The 25,382-nt window shown below is 39.2% G+C and overlaps 1 protein-coding gene across 1 annotated transcript in view; it reads left to right on the forward strand.

The window, feature by feature from the left end:
• clasp1a (cytoplasmic linker associated protein 1a) overlaps positions 1–17,819 on the forward strand; it is a 71,953-nt gene extending 54,134 nt beyond the window's left edge. Inside the window, exons 34-45 of the mRNA XM_088314360.1 lie at positions 667–762; positions 4,373–4,522; positions 4,922–5,028; positions 5,713–5,838; positions 8,280–8,427; positions 9,024–9,270; positions 10,388–10,429; positions 11,882–12,072; positions 12,234–12,362; positions 13,129–13,335; positions 13,924–14,040; positions 15,903–17,819. Coding sequence (XP_088170486.1) covers positions 667–762; positions 4,373–4,522; positions 4,922–5,028; positions 5,713–5,838; positions 8,280–8,427; positions 9,024–9,270; positions 10,388–10,429; positions 11,882–12,072; positions 12,234–12,362; positions 13,129–13,335; positions 13,924–14,040; positions 15,903–15,989 — 1,647 coding nt within the window. The 3' untranslated portion in view covers positions 15,990–17,819. The remainder of the gene's footprint in view (positions 1–666; positions 763–4,372; positions 4,523–4,921; positions 5,029–5,712; positions 5,839–8,279; positions 8,428–9,023; positions 9,271–10,387; positions 10,430–11,881; positions 12,073–12,233; positions 12,363–13,128; positions 13,336–13,923; positions 14,041–15,902) is intronic.
• Positions 17,820–25,382: the final 7,563 nt, after the last annotated feature.

Genomic DNA, 25,382 nt, shown 5'->3' on the forward strand with positions numbered 1-25,382 from the left:
AGCTATACTACTGTATACTGCAATTATTTTTAACAAAAGATGCATATGAACTAGCAAAGTGTGCTAAACCATTAAAAAGGGCCAATCCAAAATTCTTTACAAGTATATTCAAGCAAAAAAATTCAGGTTGCTGTTACATCTGAACAATGAATGGAATTCAAAACGACATTGCATTTCGCAAGAATTTCCCACCAGTGTCAGAATCTGAATTATTTCAGTGGGGTGGATAGTGGTCAGGTTGAGACCATGGCTCAGTCTAGAGTTGTTGCAACAGACGCACCCGCATACTGACAGAGGTTGCCATCAACCTTGAATCAACAACCAATCATGGCTCATCTTCAGAAAACATTGAGCATTTTAAATACAAGAGAAACAGACCTTGAGTAAATAATCACACATTAAATATTACAATATTGAGGGGTAAAAAAAAATATTATTACTGTGGATTTTTGGAAATTGTTCAGTTCCACTTCTCTTGCCATACTTCTTAAACTCCTTTTAAGACTCCTGTAAATGGTTTCATAACATTTCTAGGAAACATTGTTTATCCTGTAATGTTCTATCCCGTGTCTTTCTGGGAAAAAGTTACAATATTGCATCCAGCTATGACGGTAAAAGACTGAGGTCTTTCTGTAATGCCCATTCTGCCTTGCCACTGTGCCCCAGACCCTACATTACTGGGTGAGTGAGGAACTAGCTGGCGGAGTCAGTACGACAGCCTTACTGTCCAGTGAGGGCAACCTGGAAGAGAGGTGTAAGCAGGTAGAACACATGACAATTATCCCGTGCCTTGCCTGCCCCTTGCGTGCATAACCAAACACTTGAAAGACTGCGTGAAACTGCCAGTGGCATCTCGTAATTTACTTCTGGCATTTCACTCTATCTTGTATGCTCTAATGACATACTGAGAATTCAACGCTTTGTGTATCTTTAACTTGCCAAACATTTTTGGATGCAACCAGGAAATGAATAATATTTGAAAGGCTTCACTTTTCACTGGTCTTGGAGGTTGTCAGATTTTTTGCACAAAGTTGTTTGTGAATGCTGGAATGCCAGTGTAGAATATGACTAACTGCACCTTTTTGCCTGTCTTTTGATCTAACACCTCTATCCGTCTACATGTCTGTTGACTTGTTTGTGAGAGACACATATTCAGACAATTTTATGGCTCTAATGCAAGTGTAGTACTTTAACACGAATGTTTCATCAAGTGGCCTTGCATAAGGAGTTCCTACAGATCATTTTGTAGTGCATATTCATTTCTTGTATTATTCTTGTCATGGATTTGTTGTTGACACTGTATTGAGTAGTTTGTACCAAATGACCCACCAAATAGTTAATTTGCTTAGGAGACAAAACCATCTCTGTACTGTGATCTTAAATTGCTGTGAGATGGGATTACCAAGCATACAGTAATTAGTTTATCACTGTGGTCTTGACTTGGCTGTAATCTACTAAACAGTACTGGCCAACATTATTAGTACTCGTGCAAAAGCCTGAACAACCTGGAAAAGAGACAAAAAGGACAACATTTTTCATTTATTATTATTAATCTTATTAAATGTTAAAATGTTGAGCATGATTTTTTTTATAGCAATGGAAAGAAGTCAAGTTAATGTATATCCATTAAATTTTGTCCTCAGATAGTGATGTCCTTGAACGTATTGAAGAAATCATGTAATTAGAGGATTAAGTGATTTTTGTAGCAGATCGGTTCTTCAGTACATTAGAGAACTATTCATCCAGCACTCATAAATTGTAGCCATGGTGAAAGTTTAAGAGAAGGCTTCATTCATTTTACTTTTGGCTCGATTGGAATTAATGAATTAGTTTAGCTTGGAAAAACAGCTAAGAGCTGAAAAATATAACTCTATATTGTTATATTTCACTTTTATGGCTACATTTTCAACATACGGGTGCATCCACTTTGGGCCCAACTAGACTTAATGTGTGCAATTTACTGCTGGACCAAAGACACACATTGGAGAAGGAGCATGCAAAGAAAAGCAATGCCATAACACATGGCAAAAATTTGCAAGGTATGGACCAGAAACTCAACTCCACTCAAGTGCATTTATAAAGCACTTTAAGTCAACTACCGCTGTATGCAAAGTGCTATACATGGAGCAAAAGTAAGTTGTACAACAACAAACAATAAAACTAATTAATAATGAAGACAGTCAAAAGCACGAAAACAGTCAAACTAAAAACCAATTCTCATGCTGAGTCAAAAGCCAAAGAGTAAAAATTAGTTTTCAGACCAGTTTTAAAGATGTTAAGCGAGGCGGCTTTCCTAAAGTTTAGCGGGAGGTCATTCCAAAGAGAGGGACCAGCAGCGGAAAAGGCTCGATTCCCTCTGAGCCTTCGTTTAGTCCTCGGTAGGGCTGACTGATTTTAGGGAAAAAAATCGTGTTGCGATTTTTCTTACAGACATTGTGATTTCAATTTAGTTTGCCATTTTCTTCACAATGTGCAGTGACCTTTACAAACATGACAAATGTAATTATAACATAAACAAACATTAAAAGCTATCACAGAGATTTTGTGAGGGGACAGTTCATTCTCGAGTTATTTAAAACTAATTTCTGTTAAGTATTATTGTATTTGTGTAATTATATATATGAAAATAATTTTTTTTAAACTCCAAAATGTTTCACATTCCATAGATTTTTGTTGTACATAAATGTCAGATTATGTCAATAAAATCAGAGTCCCTTAGCATAGCTAAATTGATATAATTTTGAGACCTATTATTGTTTAGCTCTCAAAACTGTGTGGTGCAAAATAGTGCAAATATTGATGCGATTTTAAATATTTACTATACGTTTGACATCGAACCTGATGACATCAGGTGTTTACATGTTGGGGTCTGAGAGCATGCTGAATTCCTAAAGTAGCCGTCATCTTATTTTATCTCAATACGTATTGATTGAAATATAACAATTCTGTTCATAGCTGCTGGCTCTCCACCTTAACGTGATTCTAACTAGACTGTTGTTAAAAGTCATCTGTACACCTAAGTACTTATTTTGGGTCCTTCCCGATGTTTTATTTTACTTTCGCGCTTAGCATGCTTAGCGTTTTGGCCCCCAGGTCAAAAACAAAAATGTTTTGCCGCCGCAGTCACAGAGGAAAGGAGAGTCCACCCCCTGGCAACTTGTTCGCCTCCTCGGTTAAAACACTACTTGTTAGTGGGGTCGTTTATTTGTCATCACGCAGCTCGGTGCTGCTGCTGTGCAGGGACTTACATACAGTTCAAATGAAGTCCATACTGCTGCGGCGCAAAATAGCTTGGTGCCTAGCATTTAAGCAGTGGTGAAAAAAATGACTTCAAATTACTACTACGGGCAGCTTATTTTTTTTCAGAACTGTGTGATCTGCTTCGTGAATGTGGGGTAGAAACCACAGCTTTGACAATCTTGAAATTGTGTTGTCTGAAATCCCAATTACATCATTCAGCCCTAGTCCTCGGTACCTCTAATAGCGTCTGGTCCGCCGACCTGAGCCATCGGGCAGGTGTGGAGGTGGAGGGGCTCAGAGAGGTAAGGTGTGGCAAGATTTGAAAACGAATGATGGAATCTTGATCAGAACTCTAAATTGTATAGGTTGCCAATGAAGGGACGCCAAGGTCGGAGTTATATGCTCCCTCTTACAAGCAGCAGCATTTTGCACCAGCTGGAGACGCTTGATGGAGAATTTGGCTGACTCCAAGATAAAGTGTATTGCAGCAATTCAGATGAGATGTGACGAAGGCATGAATTACCGTTTCAAAGTTCTGTTTAGTGCTGTTACCTTAGCCAGCTACCTAAGATGGAAAAAAGTTGGATTTAACAACAGCAGCAATTGGCCGGTCCAATTTAAAATCACTTTTTTACTTTTCAATCTAAGACCCGAGTTTGAGACTGTTGGCTTTTGATAAGGAGCCGGGTCCAGGTCAGCAGGATGAGAAATACAAAGGCCACTGGGACCAAACACCACAACTTCTCTTTTCTTTTCATTGAAATTCAACACCAACCTATGGCTTCATTCTTTCAGGATTAACGCTTTAGATGCTGAGATGTTGAGTACTCGTTACATTTGAACAATAAAACTGTGCTGGTCATTTGTTTTTTATTCTCTCTGATTACAACTAATACTTTTGTACTTGCAACATTTTTCTATACAGAAAAAGCTATAAACCTTATGAAAATGTGGATTGCATTAGCTGCCTTGCTTTCAAATAATTGTGGGCTGTGTTATCTATCATTATTTTTAAATACTTTTAGTCCTCTGTCTCAAGCAATTCTTGATCCTCGTGCTTTTTTGAGTCACTAATGCACTTCAAGATCATGAAATGCATGTGCATCTCCTCCATATGTCCTACTGCCCTCAGGCAGCCCAGGTGGTGCTGATATCATTGTTTGAGCTCAACACACCAGAGTTTACAATGCTGCTGGGAGCGCTGCCCAAGACATTCCAGGATGGCGCCACCAAATTATTGCACAACCATCTGAAGAACTCTAGCAATGCCGGTAGCAGTGTGGTAAGTTGCTTGAACACCAGGGATATTAAAATGTCACAGTACACAATCGTCACAGTGCTTCAGTGTTATTGTTACAAAAAAAAATCAAAAAAGTTCCATATTGGGGTCATTCGGAACATCAAATTTAGCTGTTGTTTTTTAAATTTAAAGCATGTTTTAACATCTACGAATATGTTTTCATTTCCATGCTGTTTTCTCTCTGAGTTGTGAGTTGTCACCGCATATATATCCAGATCACACACAAAAAAACAATGGACAAAATGAAAGTTTTATCAGTCAGTCCAGTTAACTCATTCTCCACCAGCCCAGAATGTACTTTCTGTCTACTATACCCGTCAAGGGCAGTGAGAAATAAATGAACAGTAACTCAGTCTTTCTTTTTTTGACATTGCTTTTCAGGGGTCTCCAAGTAACACCATTGGTCGCATGCCACCTCGCCACACGCCCAGTCGAACCAGTCCGTTGACCTCTCCAACCAATTGCTCACACGGAGGAATGTCACCAAGGTACAGTGGCCAAGCCATCTGCTGCAGCACACCCCCGTTCTAGTGCATGTCTTCGAATGCAGCTTCAATGTGTTTAGTATCATATTTTGCCCACTAAAACAAAACATAAGCAAGATGAGTGAGCCTTCTCAGCTGTGGATTGTCCAATACGGGGAACACCTTTCTTTAGATATTTACTGATCAATAGTAAATGTTCTGTTGTGGACGTGGTTCCATCTTTCTTAGTTTAAGTCAATGTCTAGCATTTTCTGACTTTTCCAAACCACAATCAACTTTAAAAAATTATAAACGTAATTTATTGACAACTGAGAACCTGAAATGAGAATTCCCGTTTTTAATTATATGGAGCAATTCTCTGGCGAAACGCTGCGCTTCAGGAACTTCTGCAAAAATATCTAGCCAATGAGGATCTGCTATCATCTGGCTTTGATGATCGTAGTTAGACTGGAAAGTCATAATTGTTTTTTTTAAATCTGAGATTGTCTTTATCTGTAATGTTTTCATATCAAATATAACTTCAGTCTTACAATTCAAGACTAGTTCATTTTTGACTTTTCTCTTTCTCCTCTTAACACCACCGCCCTCCCACCTTGTCTTGTCTTGCGGTCTCCACCCGTTGTTTAATTCCATCCTTCATTCTCTCACCGCTGTCTGTCCGTCCTTCCCTCCTGTGCATGGAAACAGTCGGTTATGGGGTTGGGGTGTCGATGGACTGTCAAAGCAACCCCCTGCCCCTACTCCTCTTCCTCCGCCTAACTCCACCTCTGCTGCCCCTTCTTTCAGGGTCCTGCGCAGAGCACACTCACCCAGGTAATTAGGTGGGATGAGAGGGAAAAAAAAAGAGATGAAGCCAGATTCAATGTCATCTAGCATCTTGATTTTTTTTTTTTGCGGATTGTATATTGCATATCACCGCTGACCGTGACACAAAATCATTACTCCGTTTATGTCGATCATTTTTCTGTGTGAATAACACATAATAGACATTTACAAACATCCCAAATAGCGGGTGCTAAATTACAGTACTTCTTCACCTACCAGACTACGCTCGCTGTTGGTGGTATTCTTGCTCGTGATTTTTCTCAGATCCCAAATGGTAAGCGCTCAATTTCGTATTCATTCACCATAACAGATCGCTGGCACTGTTGGCAGCACATGTTAAAAATAAAAAAAAATAATAATAAAAAAGCTGCAAAACTAAGACAAGCACAGAGTTCACTTTTGATAACTGAGCTGTTTGTTTGTTTAAGGCCGTAGATTACCACTGCCTGGCTTGTCATCTCTGTGGCAAAGGCTTTTGTTTACAGCAGCTAATATGACATATTTAAGAGTGTTTTGATCACCATGAATTGTTTGGGACAGCAGTGCACGCATGACGTTTGAAGGGTTGAATTTTTTAAAATGTTGGATATTTTGGTGGAAAAATATAAGGATTTAAAAAATGATGCCTAAAAACCAAGCTAGAAAAAACTACCCTGAGAGAGGGAAGCAACTGTTACAGTGCACTAAAGCGGCAAGATGCACAGAAATACAGTTAAAGGTGTTTTGTCCATGTTGAAACGGAAGGACTTCTTTATTATTGGCTCCATGACAGTCCATAGAGCAGAGGTATTCAATTAAAAGTCACAGAGGTCCACGACGAAAATTTCTTCCAATTAAAAGGTCCGAACCAAAGTCCAACTTCTCGAAATGTCTAGCCTATGTTCACGTTTTTATATAGTTTCAATATTTAGTCATTTTCAACAGAGCGCACTTATATACTAAATATTTAGCAATGTTCACATTAAACACATTTGCCAGTCAAACAAATATAAGGCGTTTATTTCACATTCAAGAAAATGTGGCTCCAGGAATTTAAGGGTGCCACTTCCAGAAAAAAAACAGTAAAATATCTCCTGCAGAAATATATCAAGTGCTAAGCATTGAGTTAACATCTTTTACCTTTTTTTTTTTTTTAAATCAAAGAGTTATCAGCCTAAAAAAAACGGAAAGCCAAATTATTCGAGTAAAACAGGTCAACATGTTCAGTACACAAAAATGGCTGTCCTCATGAAAAATTTTTTTAACTTCTCTTAATGAGAAAAATGAGTATGTGACTGCCCTGCCAGTGACTTAAATCTGGGTTGGAACGGAGTCAGGGCCATTGGGATTTGGTAGATTATTTCACACATCTGGGCTTTGTGTTTTCCTTTAAATAACCACATTTAAGCACTCCTTCACAACTTCCCCATCACTGAATGTTTTTTTATGTTTCCCCAAAATCCATGATACTTTTAGTGAACATTCGTTTGCATGCCGCTGGACTGTCAACGAAAATGTAAAAATCTGTTATACTGCACTCGAAGTTCGATGTTTTTGCATGCGCTCACCTCAAACTTCTGCGGATAACTTTGCAAAAAGGGCGGTGCTTTGTTTCGTAGTGGCGCTTTGCAATGTTGCAACGGTTTCGGAGCATATGATGCACACTGGATTTGAATCGGCTGCAGCCAGAACGAAACTAAATTTCTCCGTCCATTCATTTAAAACAACACGCATCGACCTTGCTTACTTTTTAGCAAGGCATACTGTCAGCAGCACTCTCTTCCGGTCTGCTGCGCAATTGGCAGTGGATCGTAAACAAAAGATTTGATTGGCTCAAATCAGTGACGCCTTTTCCGTATTTACTAGAATTGCAGCGCCAACGTTTGCGAATGCGCCCTGAAAAAAATTCATCATAGATTGGTCATGGGTCCGGTCCGAACCATCCCGCGGTCCGCCATTTGGTGATGCCTGCCATAGAGCATTCAAAGGCTCGGAAAAAAAAACATTGTAGATTATGCGTTTTGTTGCGCTACTTTTTGTTTCTGGCATTTCAAAAATGTTTGGAAGAGGAAAAGGGCCAGTCTCCCCATTGCCTCTCCTTTTGATTACTCCTTGGAGCTGGTTTTAGACACAAAATCTGTCATCTTTGCTAAATCACATAACGCGTGGTAAATTCATCATTAAATAAAATTTGTAAACTTTCCCCACAATGCACAAAATGATCATCTTCCACATCTTTTGGCGTGCGCAACAAGCCTGTGCTTGTGCTTATGTTTACAAACTAGTTGTAAATCAGGCTCTTCTAAACATTAGTACTAATCCACCACATTTTTGGGAAACTAACAATTTTCAATCTTTAATGTAATGATTTGTTTGGTGACAAAACATCAACAGATGACATGTCTTTTTAATATATTTTTGGTCTGATTTATTTATTTTTTTTTTACTAGCGTGATGGAGTATGACACTGAGAACATGAACTCGGAGGACATTTACAGCTCACTCCGTGGCGTCACGGAGGCCATCCAGAGCTTTAGCTACCGCAGCCAGGAGGACCTGAATGAGTCAATCAGACGAGAGGGCAAGCGAGATGATGCAGTGAGTCATAATATATGGAATACAATAGCAAAATAATTTTTCATTCATTTTTAAATGGAAGCAAATATAGCACAGCTGTAGCATAGTTACGTTCCTTCTAATTGTTTGCACAATAGTTATGCACTATGGAATGTTTTTTTTCTGTTAATTATTGCTGTAATTGTATGTAATGCATATTTTTAAAATATGAACATTTAAGTAACAGTGTGGTGTGCGATGATTTCGGATAGGATTGTGGTTCCGTTTACATTTCACAATACCATGAATATTACCGTGATGTAAGATGAAATCTGGCCAGTTATCAGTGCTTGGGCCATTGTTGAAGGTTTGATCTTCACGCATGTTGAGGCCTCTACACAGTGCGTTTGAATAACCACTTGTATTGAAGTATTTTGATGAATTACTTCATTTATATTAAATTACGTTTTTGACTCGACAGACGGTTACACATTTTTTTTAATCCTATGTATTATGCAGTAAGTGCAAGTTTGGTTGACTGACATGACCAATGAACCAATTGAAGTCTATCAAAAACTGATGTTATGTAACATTTTAACATACTCCGTGTCCTCACTCCTTGTGTGATGCTTTTATAGGCTGGGAGAGAAGGAATAGCGTCAACGCCTGGTTCTGATGCTCGCCTGGGCTTGGATGTACCGGAAGGGGGTCGTACTGCTTTGGACAACAAAACTTCACTCCTCAATACACCATCACCACGCTCCTTCTGCGGTCCACGAAGTCGGGATTTTGCGCCTTATGGCCATGGAGAAACAATCTGTACCTACGACAAGAGTGCCCTTAAGGAGGCTGTTTTTGATGATGATGTGGAGCAGTTTCGTGACTGTGAGTTGATTTGTATTCATTTTTTTAGTAATATAAAGTACTGCGAAAATGTTTTATGAGACCTCAAGCTTTGTGGTTTTCAGAGCTAGGCAGTGTCCCCGACGGACGACCATTTTTGGAGCGGGGGGGGGGGTCAAATTTAAAAAATAAAAAAATAAAAAAAAGTTTCGGACGAACAAATGCCAGAGGTTGATTTTAGTCCGGCCCACGAATTGACTCTCATGCGTGTGATAAACCTACTCGCGAAATGGTCAAATGACAAAAATTGCCTCAGAACGCGCCAAAAGCACCACTACCAACTGTTTGTGTATGAAGAGACGTGAGACAGCAGTGTGTGTTCAAGCATGCCTAAATTTCCTTATTCTGACATCACAACCCGCGCCTCCTGCCTGCTACTGGGGCAGACCAGAAGGGAGGGGGGGTGTTCAATACCACAATCCCTACCACACCAACTGTGCGTACGTCCTTGCATTGGGCACGTTCGTGAAGAAGAAGAAAGAAGAAGGATAAATAAACCTTTACCATCAGCATCTCTCCCGCAGTGGCGTCAAGCATGGATGTTGTTTTGTTTTGTTTTTTCCCCCCCAACGGGATCAGGGGCCGATAATTTTTATGAATAAGGTCGGAGGGTCGTGGCCAGAACGGTACAGATCGCGGACGGAGGGCGGGTGACTGACTGGCAAAAAAGGGGCAAGTGCCAAGCTCTGGTAGTTTTACTTACTACCTTTTTAAAATGTTGGTGAGGCTCTGGATGAAGGAACGTCGCACCCTCAAGGAGAATAATGGAACCACCTTTCTGTTTTGTCATCCTCCATAAACCATCAAGAAACAATAACACTCCATAAACCATCAAGAAACAATAACACTCATAAATATTGCACATGTTTTTTGTTTGTTTGAGCCAATGGGTGTTTGCTGAAGCGCCATAGGCACGTGTTAATGATGAGAATGGTACCAACTCTTCCTTGATCTGAGCCAAGATAAACCCTAATGTGGAATGCCATTTACTTCTGCTCCTTTGGTTGTCACACACAATCAAACATTTGTGTTTGTTGTCATCAGAATCTGTTTCCCATCCTCCATCTTCATGTCTTCTCCACTCATCTCTCCCCTTTAGGCCAACGTAAAGAAAGTGGTGAAAACACGGTGATGCTCTCTGGTAAAGATTCCGTCGCTGTCTGACGCTTTGCTGATTGTTTTGGAAATACTAGATTACTAAACTGTCCTTATTCCTTTCACTTTTTGTCTGTTTGCACTTGTTCATCTTCCTTGATTGCCATCCCTTCCTTTATCTCTCTGCTTGTGACATTATGACCTTGACTTCATTTTACTTATGGTCGAAGCTGGCTTGCCCCTTCGACAAGATAGGCAAATGTTAGCCTCCAGGAGACTAATAATAGACCAATATGCATTTTTCAGGGCCGATACCGATTATTAGTTGTCATGGAGGCCGATAACCGATATTTTAAGCCGATATTCATTTGTTGAAAAAAGGGGTCAGATTTTTGAAAAACAGCAACTCCAAAACTTTATTTAGTTGAATTGCCTTTAAGCACATGTTTAGTAAACAACTTTAGTGATTTTCAACATGCTAAAGCTTTTTTATATCTTAGAAAATAGACAACTTAGTTTTAAAAGTCTAACAAAAAGCTCCCAGGCTCAGCTGTATTTCTTATAGTTCAATAAAAACAAGTTTACTACGGCAAATAGTTTTCCTTTAGTTGTGGGTTGTAATAGACTGACATTAAAATTTCGACAAAGTCTGTTGCCTGTTGCCTCCTGAAGTGCGTGTGACTGGAGGTGAAAAAGCAAACAGGCAGCTTACTGCTGATTGGCTGCTACCCACTGCACAAGGAACCAATCAGATGGTGCTGTGGGCGGACCAATCTGCTCCTGCAGGCAGGACCAGCAGCACAGCAGAGAGAGAGAAGTGTGCTGCACCGAGCCAAAATAAACCAGCTTTTTATTTATCGGCCTTGACAGTTAAAAAAAAGAAAAGGCAGATGCCAATAATCTGCAAAATGCCAAATATCGGCCCCGATAATCGGCCCGGCCGATAATCGGTCTATTATTGCAGGAGACGTTCCAAAATCGGGCGGGGGGAATTCACCTTCAATGTAATTGTATTACCATATTTTCCGGACTACACTTTGGAGTATAAATCGAAACTGCCCTGTGATTGACTGGCAACCAGTTAGGGGTGGCCCCCGCCTACTGCCCAAAGATAGCTGGAATAGGCTCCAGCACCCCGTGTGGGGAGAAGCGGTACAGATAATGGATGGATGGATTGATTTCCATAGCGTTTCTCTGGACTCTCAAAGACACTTTACAATGAATACATTATTTATGCGCTCACACATTCATGCTAGAGAGTAATTCATACGTTGAAGTGTCTGCTGCGTCGCGAGCCATGATTGGATTTCCTGATGTAAAGGGCTTTTACACATTGAGAGAAGTGCATTAATTGGCGTTAGAAAAGAAATGTTGCGTTTAAAGGGACATAGTTAACTTATTAACGTGTAAATTTGATACTGGATGATCTGTTAATATATTTTACGGTATAAGTCCCAAGTAAAATAATGTTTTGCTATCATTCTTCCTTGCTAAACAGTTGGTCAGGACAACTCTGACATGGTCGCCGACCTGCTTAAGGAGTTGTCCAATCACAATGAGCGCTCTGAGGAACGTAAAGGTGCCCTGGTGGAGCTTCTGAAGATCACGCGAGAAGACAGCCTGGCTGTGTGGGATGAACATTTTAAAACTATCCTTCTCCTCCTGCTGGAGACACTGGGCGATAAAGATGTAAGTAACCTAATGTCTTTGACTTTTGATGCAATTTTGAGGTCATTGTACCTTGCACCCCAGGGTCCTTATTTAAAAGAATCCCAGTGCAAAGTGTAACTCCTCATGACACGACACGACCTGACATGACAAGAATATTTCTCATTTCCTGTTTCTGCCAGCATACGATCCGAGCCTTGGCACTGCGTGTGCTGAAAGAAATACTAAAGAATCAACCAGCTCGGTTCAAGAACTATGCAGAGCTAACTATTATGAAGACTCTGGAAGCCCACAAAGATTCTCACAAAGAGGTACATTTCTCCACACAGAATGTGAAATAAATATGTATTAGCTCTAGCATTTTTTTCAGAATATCTTGAATCCCTTGAATCCTTCGCCAGTTAGTCCCTGTTTATTTTGATGTAAAATTTAAAAAAAAAAAAACATCATAGAAAAAAATACTATTGCAACGCATAGAGAAAAAAAAAAAAAACAATAACATTAGACTGCGTGCCACGCTGGTCCGTCTCTACATTTTACGGTTGTGTTATTACTTTTGCTAAATGCTATATTGGTTGACAGTTCATCAGCTGTAAACAAATCAACGCACTCCCCATTATTCCGCCTTTTTTTTTACTTTGTCCCGGCAGGCTTTTGGAAGCCGGCCGTGTCCTTTACGTTGCGTCAGTCCGGTTCCACATTGTAACATTGCAAACATTCCGCCAAAAAAGCTGATCTTAAATTGGATCCATGGCAACTCCAGCATGAGGCTAGTAGGCTTACATTTCCCATGAGTCTTGGACACAAAAGCAGCAAGTAGTTTTGGTTCTTGTGTGACCAAAACAGACGCCTGCTAGTGATCAGATGCTAGCAGCTTCACAAATTGTACCTCTTTGCATTTCTGGAATAGCCCGGTTTTGACAATGTAAAATACATTCAAACTCAACAACCAATGAGGCGACTAGTTACCATGCCGTTGGAAAGGGGCTAATATCAGTCCAATTCAAGTGACTAAAAATGGATTATGTTTTTTTTAAGGACAAAGATGATGTCTTTCTTTTGCTGTTTTTGTTTCAGGTGGTGCGTGCAGCTGAGGAAGCCGCATCAACATTGGCCGGATCCATCCATCCAGAACAATGCGTCAAGGTGCTGTGCCCAATTGTACAGACAGCTGACTACCCAATCAACCTGGCTGCCATCAAGATGGAAACCAAAGTCATTGAACGCATTGCTAAGGACAATCTAATACTGCTGCTGGTGGACATCATTCCCGGACTCTTGCAGGTTTGAAATTGTTTTTAGTCTCGACGGTTGTCCTGTGTATAACAGAGCGAGGCGGTAATGAAGTTGAGCGGCTATTCTTCCAGCTCCCAAGAAGTGTATGAAAAGAGTAGCATAGGTGGGAACGTAATACCACCAGCCTCAACCAGAGGGTGAATTTTCTCACTCTCCACAAACATTGGCGTTGAAAATAATTGTCTTTGACGTGCCACGCATGTCGTCATGGCAACTTCTGCATGAAAGGCACATACAAAGGCTGTACTGTCACATCATGATTCACTTATTTACCAGGAAATGCACTTTGAAAATGGCATTTAATCAGTGACACATTGCCAACTTGCCTTTGACCTCTCTTCAGATTATGCTAAATTTGCAAAACCTTTTTGAAAATGATGCTAACAAAAATAAATTATATTTTCAAACTACAATTGTACATGTTCTCTATTGACAGCTTCAAATAGCTTAAATTAAGTCTAAAGTTTATATGATGATTTGACCTTTTTTATGAAGTTTAGATTATGTTGAAGTGGAAATGCATCATTGACAAAACATCGATGATTTTTTTTTTTTTTTTCCCATGTCTCATGACAGGGCTATGACAACACAGAGAGCAGCGTTCGCAAGGCCAGCGTGTTCTGCCTGGTGGCTATATACTCCGTAATTGGAGAGGAGCTCAAACCCCACTTGGCACAGCTCACCGGCAGCAAGGTACTGACCACAACCAAAGGTTGTTTAGGTGCACAGTGGCGGCCAGTGCATTTCGGACCTGGGCCTTCAGTTGTCCCCACTTAAAGCGACACTGAACATTGGCATTTATATAATAAATTAGCATTTTAAAAAATGACATCAGTACTTCAATTCACCCCCTAACAGATTAAAATGTTTTTTTGGGGAGTGAGATTTACGACAAATTGGCACGCCCCCATTTTGAGCTTGTCTTACTATTTTTCCGTCTCAACTCTCTACATCACAGCAGGAAGGCAAGGGTAGCATTGCTTGCTATGTCAGTTCTGTTTTCAGAGTTCCTACTCTGGAGGTGACCATAAGCTCACGTTTGATGTCTGTAATACAGTAATAGTGAAACACTTAAAAGACTGCAAGTCAAAGTGTTTAGGAAGTTAACCACTTTAATTGAATATTTTTAAAATGTGACTTTTATATTAATTCATGCCTCATTTTTATGTAAGCCTAACTAGGGCTGCTCAATTCTGAAAATATTAATCACGATTATTTTGTTTATAACTGAAATCACGATTATTCAAACGATCATTTATTTTTGGTACAAAACAAGAAAATGTTTTGCGTAAAAAAAAAAAATATATATATATAAAGACAGATCATTCTTTGAAACCAAAAAATGTATGCATAATAAATCATATACCGTATTTTTCGGACTATACGCCGCTCCGGAGTATATGTTGCACCCACCAAAAAATGCATAATAAAGAATGAAAAAACATATATAAATCGCACTGGATTATAAATCGCATTTCTGGGGAAATTTATTTGATCAAATCCAACGCCAGAGGATCAACAGACGTCATCTTGAAATGCAATTTAAAATTAGAATAGAGAAAAACCGTCTGAACAAGTGTAAGGTTTGCTAACGTAACATGACGCATAAACAACAATCGGAGAGCAGGCCTTGTATGTTAACGTAACGTATTTATTTAGATAACTGTTGCATAAAGAAAATGCTAACAAATTTTTACAAACTGTCAGTGTCACTCCACATCACTAAATCCGGTGAAGTCTTCCTCCTCGGTGTCGCTTCTCAACAGCTCCGCCAACAACAGAGGCAAACGATGCGCCACTTCCTCCTCTGCGTCCCTTACATGAGCGTCATCTTCATTGGCCACCTAGCTTTTTAGCCCACGATTTGCTTTTTTAAAATTTTCTTCATTTTAGTAAGAGTAACCTCCGCTTTTTTGCCAGTGCCTGACAAGTTTCTCGCTGACTCCAAACTTTCTTTCTGCTGCTTGATCAGCGTTTTCGGCTGCATATTTCACTATTTCTATCTTGTAATCTGCAGAATATGATCTTCTTTTCGGTGTCATTATTGTTAAGACCTTCTCAATTGTTTTTTTAAGTTACTGTCAATGTTGAAATGATCAATCAACAGAGGGACAGAAGTAGCAGGAACAAACACGCAAGCCTTGAGCACCCTCTTGCGGCTTAAAGTGAAAATAACATGTGAGTGGATATAAAGTGTTTATATGAAATACTTTATTAATCCCTGGGGGAAATTTAGGTTTATCATTCCACAGATTAGTCGCTCCAGAATATATTTCGCACCCCTGGCCAAACTATGAGGAAAAACCATGATTTATAGTCCGAAAAATACAGTATTTTTTTTTTATTGTAAACATTGATGTATTAATTGTTTGCGTGTTAAAAGAATACAAGAGAAGAAGACCTTGAAAAATATTAATTAAATATTCTTTTTCAAAATCATTCCACACAAAAAATGTTTTTAAAACTTTTCCAACTCAACTGTGTCTGAAAATAACACGGTACGAGTGCATCTTGTTGAGTTTCTGTATACATGTGGTGTTGGTGTTTGTTTGCAGATGAAGTTACTGAATCTGTACATCAAGCGGGCCCAAACAACAAACAGCAATAGCAGCAGTTCCTCTGATGTCTCCTGTCACAGCTAATGGAGGAATGTTTAGCTGCAAATCATCCAGTTCCACCTTGTGGTCCAAGCGGCTTGAAACGGCACTTCCTCTTCTTGAAAGCACCTCATTCTATTGCAGTTTTCTAGCATTTAACTCTTTTTTTTTTCACTCCTCCGCCCAGTCCTCTTGTGCTGAAAACTTTGGAATGTCGTGTGGATGAGGACAGATGTTTTTGTCACCCTTGTGGATGCCCTACCGATCATTGTCTTAGTGTGCACAGTTGTCTGTTTGTCCTTTAGATATCAGATTTGGTTAAGTAAGAAATTCACTCATCATTCAGTGAACTATACATGTTAGCCTTTGCGTGAAAGAAAATAAATTTAATTTAAAATAAATACTGTATATGAAAAATAAGTAATTCAACAGACACAAATAAACAGAAAAGAACAGTACTGTATTATAATTTCAGGTCGTATTTAAAGTAAATCGGGGTAAAGAGAAGCCTCTGCATTGAATGTTTTTTTTTTATTATTATCTCATTTTAAATTGCAAGTGGCTTCAATTAATTGAATCCCCTGTTTGTAAAAAAGTACAGTTTTATGTTCCACATGGTTTTCTCAAGATAGAATTGTTGTGAGGCTGCTTTTGGGCTGAAATCACATGAGTGAAAAGTTTTAAGCTTTGTAAATACTGCAAATGTCTTTTGTAGCTTGGAGATGGGGCCGACCAACAATCTGACGCTGTAGCCATGTTCATGCACACAGTAAGATTTGTTCTTTACAGCGACTGCAGCGGGGGCCTGGCTTGTACAAAACTGTAAACTATCAGCTTGTGAAAACTGTGAATCTGTTGGGGAGAGGAAACTGACTCTTGCGAACAGTATTCTTCTGTACCTGTATGTAACGACAGTCTACACTAATCGCAAACCCCACAACAAGTTAGTTTGTACATACACTTTTAGACTACTGCTTTTCAGCAATTTTGCTAAATGTACGTGGCCTATGTCAATCTTTTGCACGTTAGCCTGCTTTTAACTTGCAGCACATCGTCTTTGTGCTGTGTGAAGGGCCCGGGTTTTTGGCTGTTCAAGTGCACTTGCGACATTGTATGTCTCATTGCTTCAATTATAGCCCACCGATCATTTTAGTTTTTGGTGGTGCAATTCGTTCGACAGATTGTTTTAATTTTAGCATCAAATTCACAAAAAGGTTTCAATAGGTATGAAAAAGCTTTAAATGTTTGGAAAGTTGACTACTTTTCTTGGATTCAATGTGATTATATAGAATACAATCCACTTTTTACTATTACAAAAGTATACTGACTTTGAAATTCAGCTGCTGTATAAAGCCTCTCTACTTGATGTGACGAATTTCACTGAGAATCCCACACAAATAGGCCCATTTTTCAGACTCTAATCAATGAATGTATATAATTTACTTTTCTCTGCAATGCACATTTCTTTTGAGAATATGACATTAGTTCACAGGTACTGAAAGTGACAAGTAGCACTCATATAGGCCAATGTCCAGACTCTTCTTTAATTTGACGTCTTTTGACTGTTGAAATAATTGCCAAGCCTGTTTACTGTCAAATGGAAATTCTGTCAAAATTGTACTCGCTGTAAAGGGGATTTAATGATCACAATGTCCATACATAGATTAGGCAGTATTCCAATTACAAACAATTAAACTTTTATTTAGTTTATTTTGCTGTGCAAAATGTGTCCTCATATTTATTTTACTTAATAATATTTTATTTTATTTCCTCAAACTGTACAGACGGATGTTTTTGGTTTACAGCCACCCTTGATAGACTTGCAACAATAGAAATTGTTTGCTCGAGTAATAAACAGACTTGATGATCTGGAAATTCTCTTGCCGTTTATTTCACATTGGTCAACTTGCAAAGAGGTTTCTAAGAATGCTGCCCCTTGTTCTCTTCTCACTCATTAGGTTACTTGCAGCAGTCTTGTCAGCATAGCCATTTAAACATACGTGGTGTCATTCTCAGTCAACAGCAAGTGGCAAAATGGCCGCCCCCTGAGAAGGACAAAAGAAGGTGGATTTTGCTGCTTAATTCATATTCCACAAGCTATTAATAAAATTTAATATTACAAGACTGTGTTTTGACTATAGCATTAAATAACATCGTCAAGAAATTATACGCTTGCATCTTCACTTCGCCATGTGTGTAATATAAGGGGTCTGGCCGCAAGAGGGGCATTGTCAGACAGGTATTTCTATTCTTTTCGTAAATTTTTTTCGCAAATCGAATTAAGTAGATTTCTCAGCATAAGCGGCCAAAGTCATTTTTAGCCTACTACTACGTTGTCTTGAGAGAACGGTAAGTGACGCTAGATTAAAATAAATAAATATATATATACAATTGAAATGAATCCTGTAGAAGTTATGCTCATTCCCGTTACCTAGTGTGTGTGAAAGAACAGTAAAGAGGAGAGATAAATTGCAGGCACACCTCAAGGCTTGCCAAGAAGCAGGACAAGCCCTAACATCTTCCCCAACGGTTCCTCAAAGTACAGTCTTGGGTTTCTCAGCATTGGCTGCCAATCCGACGGCGGCAGCAGAGAAAAGTCAAAAGAATTGCAAACTCCACAATACAACACCTAACCTCGGCTCCACTGCAAACGGCATCACACAACAACATTGAACTACAGTACTATTGTAAAAGCCTCAACGGAAGTGACCGAAACTCGCAAGATGAGAAAAGAAGCAAAGCTGCAAAAGTAAGAAAAATAAGGTTGTTTTGTTGTTGGAGCTTGTGTCACTGTTCCAATGTCATATTAAATTATATAACAGGCCGGGTTCGGCCCGCGGGACGTTTTTTTTTTTTAGATGTCTTTATTAGAAGCTATTCGAGAAGTGATGAATAAAGATGAACTGAATAACCGGATTGTGCTCAGTTATTGAAGCGGGTCAAAAACCCAACAGAGTTCCCCTCTTTTCTCTCATTCCGTGGTATTGCCACTCCTCTTGTAACAGTATTCCCCAGTAGCCGGTGAGAGGCGCGGGTTACGTGATGTCAAGGAAATAGAGGCACGCCTGAACTCACACTGCAGTCTCACGTCTCGCTTTTGACGCGTTCGGAGGCAATTTTTGTCTTTTGCTCGTTCCTGGGCTTGACTAAAATTCGCCTCCAGCCTTTGTTAATCGAACCCTTTTTTTTAATTTGTCACCCCCCGACCCCCGCCCCCAAAATGGGGACGGACTGCCCAGCTCTGACTATTTTTTGGCGTTCTTGTCTTGAGACTGACATAATGTGCGCGGAAGTTCTGCCTCCGCGTCTTCCGCCATCTAATCACAATGTAATAGGCATTTGGTTTTCGTTTTTGACTGGTAAAATGTCAGAAACTCTAGTATCGTACCTGTGTTATTTGTTTGAGTTGAACATATCTTTAATTAAAAATTAGCTTTGATTACGACATAAGTTTCTGGCGTTCCGCCCACACACATTCAGCCAGTCACACTACGTGAAGATATTATCTCCCTGCATGAAATTAACCTGTGAAATGAATGAAATGCCAAGGTTGACTATGGTTCAAACCCTTGTGTTGACACTAAGCTCCTAATAAATATATGAGACCCTAATTCCAAACCACTTCCTGTGTTATAACGAGGGCGCAGTAAAAAAATAAAAATAAGAAACTCTGACTGCAGTGTCAGATTTTCACCAGAAGAGGGTGGTAATAGACTGCTAAAAAGGTAATAATCGTGTGTACAATGGATATACGTTGTCTATAAACGTCTATGTGGATGGGGTACGAGGCCAGAAAAGGCAACAATTTTTAAGTCAACTGGGGCGACATTTTCCCCCCAACTCACCGCAGCTGTCAAAGCTCAATTAGCGTTTGGTCGCTGATAACAGCCAAGGGTTGCAGTATGAAATTATCTTCTTACCGTCCTAAAATAATTTCATACTGAAATTATCTTTTTAGCGACCAAAAATAATTTCAGATTTAATGTAAAAAAAAAAAAGAAGTAAATCCCAAATATTTTGCCGATCGCTTTTATATTTTCATAGGTTGAAGTGGACATGAGCCGAGATGCATATACATTTTTGTGACGACTGGTCACCTTTTTCAGACACTAGGTGACACCAGGAAAAAATATTAAACTGCTTGCTTCCTAATCTTAGTTGACAGGCTGAGATGTAATATAGCAGGCCACACCCATAAAAATTGGACATCATTCAGATGTACTGAATGTAGTAATAATAAAAGCATTATATCAGGACCGCGTTTTTCAGGATAGTTAATTTTGTGCCGACATCATTTTTACAGACATCTATTATATAAGTGCCAATGTTCAATCAAGGGTCCGTTAAAGGGTTGGCAAGGAAAAGTGGTCAACAACAACTTGGTTAATGATTAAAGGTTATACATCTTGGTCACATTTAGGAGAGTGTAACAACTTTGGCAAGGTTGTATTTGCATGAATGTGTAAGAGGATAAAAACAAGTTATGGCACATTTTGCCCAAGTCACTTTTAAGCAATTAATGAAGGGTCTTTTTTCCTTTTGCTTGCTTGTTCACACATCTGGTTGTGTGTGACAATGTGAAATACTGTAATTTTAGGATAGCTTCACACTTGGGAATCAGATTGTAACTGCTTCCACAAATCCTATATCTGCCTACAGTTATAGCAATAATAAACCGAGAGAGTTGTTATTGTGGAGGCCTGTCCAACAGATTCGCCTGACAAAGTGTGTTCCCTGAAATCCAACAAGCTACAGATCATGGTTTACAGTATAAATTATATCTGACTCATCCTTGTTACAACAGTTACCTTGAGGCAAGGTTCAGGGCAAATTCCTGAAGAATTTAAAAGGTGTAATCGAACACACAATAAGACATTTATTTTTCATTGCCATAATTGTAGTTGTCTGCGTATGCCTGTGAGCAGATTTCCCATTCAATAATGCAGTTGCACGAATCAAGGAATAACTCAATTTAAGCTCTATTTCGCAATGCTGACTGCATTCTACCATCATGGCTTCCAGACTGTTTTTCCAAGGTTTATAAAACCTCTACACCGGTAAGGTGTACTCAAACAATGAGAGACTGATTGGATTAAGACCAGTTGCTAAAGCAAAATGACTATTCAACTGTATGTTTGATATTTGGGCATTTATGCGCCAGTGCAAATGATACTCTCGGTCACCCCCACCCATAGCCTGACAGATGTGTGATAATGCTTTGTCACCTAAAATGGGACATTTTGACACTTTCAAAGTGCTAAAAGCCAAGTTATTAGGTGATGACCTAGCACGATGCTGGAGTTGTAAAAAAAAAGTTTTCTATTTGGTGATTTTGTCAGTCACAAGAAAAATACTGCAGTATTTTTCTTTTGGCAAGGAAATCTTGAATGTTTAAAATAAGAAAAAGACATTCAAACATTTTGAGAACATTTGGAGAACGTTTGGGGAATGTTTGCCACTTTCAACGAACTCTGACGGGCAACATTTAGTACCCTGCGAACACTCACTAAAGTTTGGCCTTATCTATTAAACATCTGAATTATTTGGGAAATCTATCAAATCTTTTCAGAGGTTGATGTGAGCATAAGTAAAGAAGTCAACATAAATTTTGGGGACATATGATAGCGGTTTTCGGACCACATTTTTCATTTCATATGTACTATCGATGAAATTGTGCGATAGTAATTTCACAAGCGGCACGCAAAGTGCTCACTGTCTTTCATTTAGCTGCCCCTCCACATCAATAGCTCGTCATCGTCACTCTGCGACATCTGAAACTGGTTGGCGATTGCCAAAAGTCGCCATCCCCAAGGCGTGAGCCATAACCAGGGAAATGGTGACTTAGCGCCCTGGCAGATGGAGACCTCTCATTCAATTGAATGGGACCCAGTGGAAGAAAGCTTCGCAAAAATGCCTTTTACTGGTGTCTGTTCTGAGAAAGTGGCTGTGTGTTTTTGTGTTTATTTTTCTGCTCCTCACTTTGTGATGTATAAAAGTAGAACCAAAAATATATATATATATTTTTTTTTTAAATAAAAACTGAAATGTGCGCCCTGTGATGTTATTCGATCCCTTGACTGTTAGTTCTGCCAACTAACTCTAGAAGTTTCCTCAGAACTTCCGAATCATCAATGTTGACCTAAATGACTGATAAAAAGAGTCCACCTGTGTCTAATCAATCTCAATAAAAAATACACCTGCTCTGTGATTGTCTTGGAAGTCTCTTTGAAGTGCAAATAGCATCATGAAGACCAAGGGACACAACACGCAGGTGTGGTATAAAGTAGTGGAGAAGTTGAAAGCAGGATTATGATATAAAAAGATTTCAAAAGCTTTAGAAACTAGCAAGACTTGGCTGTCCGTCTAAACTTTCAGCCCAAACAAGGAGAGCGCTGATGAGAGATGCAACCAAGAGGCCCATGATCACTCTGGACGAACTGCAGAGCGTCACAGTTGAGGTGGGTAAATTTGTCCATAGGACAACAATTTGTTGGGCATTGTACAAATATGGCAGAAGACAGCCATATCTCAAAGACAACCATAAAAAGTCATGTTTAAAGTTTGTTATAAGCCACCTGGGAGACACAACAAATACGTTGAAGTAAGTGATCTGTTAGGATGAAACCAGAAGTGAGTTTTTTGGCCTTAATGTGAAATGTTATACTTGGCATAAAAGTAACACAAATTTGTACCACCTTATGATTGTGTTCCACTTGGTGCTGGTTCTTTACAAAAAAAATAAAAATAAATAATAATAATAATTTTAGATGGGCGATCTATATAAAGTTGTATTGTATTGTATCTTTATGCTTGACCCTGAAATGTGGCAAAAGGGCAAAAAGTATAAGGGGTCAAGTATTTTTGCAAGCCACTGTATTCTTGAAAGTGTTTAACTTACTTTGCCAAGGAACACATTTTTTCCAGTTGGCAATTTTAGTACATAATTATTGTGCTGGGTTGTGAAAATATGAGCCACCCCACAGCAGCTGTTCACATATTGCAGCAGCACCAGCCTACGTCTACGAACTCCCAAACAAGGTCACAGGTTCACTTTTAATACTTTCGTTTGCTAATTAGTGAAGTTTTTTTGACATTGATATATTATAATTAACAGGTTGCCACAAATAATGCTTGGATCAAAGGAGCCCAGCGAAAACATAAGTATGGTAGTAAGCCTCAGTAAATAACACTAACAGTGCTTGACACTAGTAGATTGTTTAATTTGCATGGTATCCAGCAAATGCACAACTATACGTTCATAATAATACCTCGTAAGGACAGTGTTCATTCAACCCATGCTGTGGGATCAGTGGGTGTTCATACTCTGTGCCAGCTAAAACAGAAAAAGGAAAAAATACAAAAAGCCTAAAGGAGAAGCTGACCAAGAACTAAAGCGAGGTCATATCCTCCCAGTTCTCCCTCTTCAACACATAAGCTTTTAATCTCAAGATCTGCCTGACTTCAATGAAATGGCAGCATTCCTCAAGATCCCTCTCATGACGGGGCTCTCAGATCAGCCGACTGCTATTGTGGCTGGCAATAGAGGATAACCTACGAGGGGTCATGAGCCGGGTTTGGGACTGACCCTGGACTCCCCCCAAGGAGGGCCACAATGCTGGTCTTCATGGCACGCATCCCTCGGGCAAGATGATCATAATTCTTCTCTCCGAGAAGAGCGGACGGACCATGTTCTGCAGCAGCAGGATGGCCCCAAGTTACAAAAGGGGCATTAGGTAACCCCCATCCCTCTGATCTCACAAGGCGTGCAGCTCAATACAGGAAGTCTTTGATGAAAAAAAGAAATAGTCAAGCCGAGAGAGAACGTCACAAAAAGCTTAATGCGTGATTCACTTTATTATGATGACCTGCCCTCCAAGGTCAAAGAGCAGGACACGACACACTCAGTGGACAAAAAATTTATTTTCCCCCCTACATTCTACACATAACATCCCATCATGCCAATGGGGAGAAAAAGCACACACCTGTCAGGCCTCACAGGTGACATTACAAGCTGGAGTACAAACCAAGTATGAAGTAAAAGGGAATTGTCTGTAGACCTCTGATACTATGGGGGACTGACAGTGCCAAAATTAAATAAATAACGCCATGAAATGTTTAATTAAAATGGTCATTAATTAATTAAATGTATCATTAATTAATTAAATATGAAATTAAATAATTAAATGTGTCATTAATTAATTAAATTACCAATGATTATATGTCAAAAAAAATCTAGATAATTATTTTTGTATTTAATTAATTATTTCATTGTCCCGTGTTGCAGTGTTTCATGAATTAATTCTGTCAAACTCACCCATCAACGTTTTGCGGGCATGTCCTATCACCTTATTGGTTGGGCTGCTCATCAAGTCAAGGCAAATCAATTCCAGAATAATGGATTCATAACAATTGTAAAGCAGGGTGGTTGATGGATGATTTTCAGCGATAGGAACTGTAGGACTAGTGAGACTGACATGAGGCTGTAATTTCTGCCAACGATGCATCAACAAAGTATTGAGCAAAGGCTGTGAATACAGTACATAATGTCGTTTTTCACATTTCCATTATGGCATATTGTGTATAGAATCTTAAGAAAATTATTTTATTTTAGAATGAGCCTGTAACGTGATAAAATTTGGAAAAAGTGAAATACTTTCCAGATGCACTGTAGATTAGAGAGAGTTGAGCGGGTGGCATTCACTTATTGAAGGGTGGGATGGTTGTGGGGGTCTTAGGGTGCTGTAGTACTGACCTATTTTCTCTTGATGCCCAAAGTGGCCTTTTGTCAATTTTTTTTTTTTTTTTGCATTTTTGGGTATGACAGCCTGTCTGTGGTCTTTTAATGGTAAAATGTTCTGAAATCTCTAAATGTTCTTAGCCCACAAATCTAAATCTAATTTTTGCCGTTATAATTTACTTCCCATAAACACACTGTTCCGACCGACAATGTTCGTCCATTAAAACAATGAAATTCCTTTGCAACATGTCAGTACACGCTACGCTGAATGCATGCACACAGGCTGTATCCTGTGTCACTATTATTATTTTCTTGGACTTTAACACGATTCCAGTGCAACCTCTGTGAAAAGAGTTTTGTACACTAAAGCACTTTTTCTGGTGTTTAGCGACAAAATATTAGCTTAGCGGTTAGCGCTGGCGTCTTCTCTTCTCTCTTGCTTGGCCATGCCTGTGTGATAATTAGAATTAGAATTAGAATTAGAAATCCCTTTATTGTCATTGTACTCAAGTGTGCAACGAGATTAGAGGGCTCCCCTCTCCAGTGCAATACAACAATAATACAGACAAATATATAAATTAGATAAATAAATAAGAGAGTGCAATGGAATTTAGTACTGAATAGGGTATATAAAAAAACACAGGATGCTTATGAGAAGTGTATCTTATTTGCCGCAATGGAGGCGGGGAATTGTTACTGAG

This window comes from Idiotropiscis lumnitzeri, chromosome 14 (assembly GCF_059441095.1).
Source record: "Idiotropiscis lumnitzeri isolate Australia: NSW breed Sydney's pygmy pipehorse chromosome 14, RoL_Ilum_1.0, whole genome shotgun sequence".
Classification (NCBI taxonomy): Eukaryota; Metazoa; Chordata; class Actinopteri; order Syngnathiformes; family Syngnathidae; genus Idiotropiscis; species Idiotropiscis lumnitzeri.